The sequence below is a fragment of the Lygodium microphyllum genome, chromosome 8, assembly GCF_053477565.2.
Source record: "Lygodium microphyllum isolate KBCC chromosome 8, Lygodium_microphyllum_v1.1.10, whole genome shotgun sequence".
NCBI classification, from domain to species: Eukaryota; Viridiplantae; Streptophyta; class Polypodiopsida; order Schizaeales; family Lygodiaceae; genus Lygodium; species Lygodium microphyllum.
In genome coordinates this window covers 26,829,981-26,832,910 of record NC_141142.1, presented here as the reverse complement: position 1 = coordinate 26,832,910, position 2,930 = coordinate 26,829,981, and the positions used below count along the sequence as shown (strand labels likewise).

Below are 2,930 nucleotides of genomic sequence, written 5' to 3'. Positions count from 1 at the left end.
GAAAACACTGCATTTTGTAGAGCAGTTAGATGCCCATTCAAGTGAATTTTCTGTGGAAAATCTACTCGAATACTGGAGTATTCATACACCTTGTCTTCCCATGAAACATGAAACTTGATTGCTTACATGTACACTGCAATCAATAACATCCTTCCAGTAATACAAACAATGTATACTGCTTTTGGTCATTCTGAGAATGTCCACATGAGACTTGGCATAAAATTTACACATCCACCCATTCCATGGCAAAGCAACAAACTCATGAAGTCCAATCTATTGCACTCACACTGCATTCTTCTCTACTTGGACAGTCAATCTCCACTTTGAAATCCATATACGGGTCTATCAGTGATTGCATCATCTTGCTGGCTGACTGTACATAAATTTTGTATTCTCTGAAGGAAAGAATGCCAAAGAAGTAATTCAAAGCAGTTGTTGCTGAATCCGAGAACTAGACTGAGTGTCCTTCGAATCTTCCACAAGGTTACATCAACATTAAGCACCACCATGTAGGTTCACATCTCTAGGCTTCACCTTTTTGTCCAACTGTACTAGGATTTTGAATTCTCTCTGAATGAGGAAAGAAGGCCTAAGAAGTAATTCAAAGTAGACAGATTAGTTGGTGCTATATTCCAGAATAAGATTGGTATCCTTCAAATCTTCCTCAGGTAGAGCTCATGATCTGATAAAGACTGTGTGACCAAGGAACAAAACATGACCATCACAAACTAGTCTCCAGCCAAACTGGGGGCCCTTTATAATGTGAAATAGTAGGACCGCCATTTCAATCCCCCCCCGTGCAATCCTCAAACTTTCATACACAGACATTGATTGAGAGGATGCATGTGATGCTTGATAACTCTTTAAACTTCCATACACATTTTTATCGATAGGATGCATCTGATGCTTGATAACTCTTCAAACTTCCATACACATTTTTATCGACAGGATGCATCTGATGCTTGAAAAGCATATATTGGGAGGGGACTTAGCAGCATAAAGCAGAGTTTCTTTTTCATGATGGCATGCCTAGTGGAACCCATTGTCAAGAAATGCCTCTTTACATGGTTTGAGATTGTTTTCCTCCGATGATTTTCTGACCACATCAAGTAAAGATGCAATAGCCAATGGTTTGGTTAAATAAAAATTCATTCCTACTTCAATGCACTTCTTTTCATCCTGGGCCATTGCATGAGCTGTCAGTGCAATAACAGGAGTTCGAACACCACATCTATTTTCTTCCATTCGAATCCGCTGGGTTGCTTCATAGCCATTTAAAATGGGCATCTCACAATCCATGAGGACCAAGTCAAAAGCCCGACTCTGTTTTGACTCTGTTCATTCTTCTGATTGGTTTTTTGAAAGCCTCCCATCTTCCTCAGAGGAAGAAACTTTTCCACGGTATAGGTGCTCTAGAACCAGTCATGCAGCCTCGGTACCATTATCAACACACTCAACTGTTGCCCATAAACGAATCAACTGTGTCTTTGTTAATCTCTACAATATAGGATTGTCTTCTACCACAAGTATGTGCCTTGTTGCCAAAACACCAATATTTTCGAATAAGGTCATCCCCTTTTTTTTTTCTAAATAAGCCTGTTTTTTTTCTTACTACTAGCTTATCTGCTCGAACAATCAAGAGTTTCCAGCAGGCTTTAGCTTGTACATATTTTGTCCAATCTCCAATTCTCCACTGATTTAATCTGTCGATGTTTGAAGCTATGGTCTCATTGATAGACAGTAAGGTCTTTATCTCCAAGAAAATCCTCCCCGACTTTAGCCACGACTAGGGAAAAGCAAAATAGAGCCCGGAATTGCCAAAAGAAAGCCAGGATTATGAGGCATATCACCATAATAATACGGTAAGGGTTGATCTTAGAAGGAGCAATTAGAACAATCTTAGAAAGTGGTTGTTTTCCCATCATCCCTCATAGGCATGTCACCATTCTAATCGTTCTCATCTACCCAAATCCAAAAAGCAGGTCGAAAGCAACATCATCCGCTAAAAAGAGCCTCTCTGGTCCCACAAGCTTTTATGGCATACACATACATGACAGCATCTCCAGAAATTCCTTCCAGCCGCATTAATTTGAAGCAATGCAGTGCTTCACTAGCAAGTCCATATTCAGCATACCCTGCAATCAACACACTCCACACAACCACATCTCGAACTGGCAGCTTGTTAAGCACGTCATGTGCTTCTGCTAGTAAGCCACATTTGCAGAATACATCTATTGCAGCACCTCCAATACAGGGGCTGCTCTCTAAACTATGTATAATGAAGCAATTGAATAATTGCTGGCCTCTTTCTATTGCTCTTACCATACCACAAACTTTGAACCTGCAAATACATGTGACAGAATTGGGAGAAATACCTCTGAGCTGCATCTGTTCAAAACAAGCTAATGCTTCATTGCCATATCCATTATCAATGTAGCAAGTTATCATGGCATTCCATGGCACTATATCTTTACCTTGTAGTTGTTCAAGTGCTTCTTGTGCTTTTGAAACTGAGCCAAACTTCCCAAACATATCCACCACTATGCTCCCCACAAATATATTCACTTCCAAACCTCTCTTCACAACCTCCATATATAATTGTTTGCTTGCATTCATGGATCCCATGCTAATACAGGCTTTCAAGCTACAAACAAATGTAACAGCATTTGGAGACATGCCTTCAAGCTGCATCTGTACAAAACACATCACTGCTTGCTCATCATATCCATGTTGAACATAACCTGTAATCAACGCACTCCATGATATGACATCTTGAGCTGAGATATTGTCAAATACTTATTGGGCTTTTCCAAGCATGCCAGATTTTGCATACATGTCAACCAGAGCATTACAGATAAGTTCCTCTTGCTCCAAACCCCTCTCAACTATACTACCAGCAGAACAAAAATGCAAACATAATGACTAAGTAT

General features: G+C 40.0%; 1 protein-coding gene across 1 annotated transcript; it reads right to left on the bottom strand.

Annotated features, from left to right (window-relative positions):
• Positions 1 to 1,995: 1,995 nt before the first annotated feature.
• On the bottom strand, positions 1,996 to 2,706 carry LOC148032086 (pentatricopeptide repeat-containing protein At4g18520, chloroplastic-like). Its single transcript, XM_087683880.1, has one exon. The coding sequence runs from the start codon at positions 2,704 to 2,706 to the stop codon at positions 1,996 to 1,998; it is 711 nt and encodes a 236-aa protein (XP_087540006.1).
• Positions 2,707 to 2,930: the final 224 nt, after the last annotated feature.

Excerpts from the sequence above, each read along its gene's own strand:
- LOC148032086 (XM_087683880.1), bottom strand. The coding sequence starts at position 2,706 with ATGTGTTTTGTACAGATGCAGCTTGAAGGCATGTCTCCAAATGCTGTT.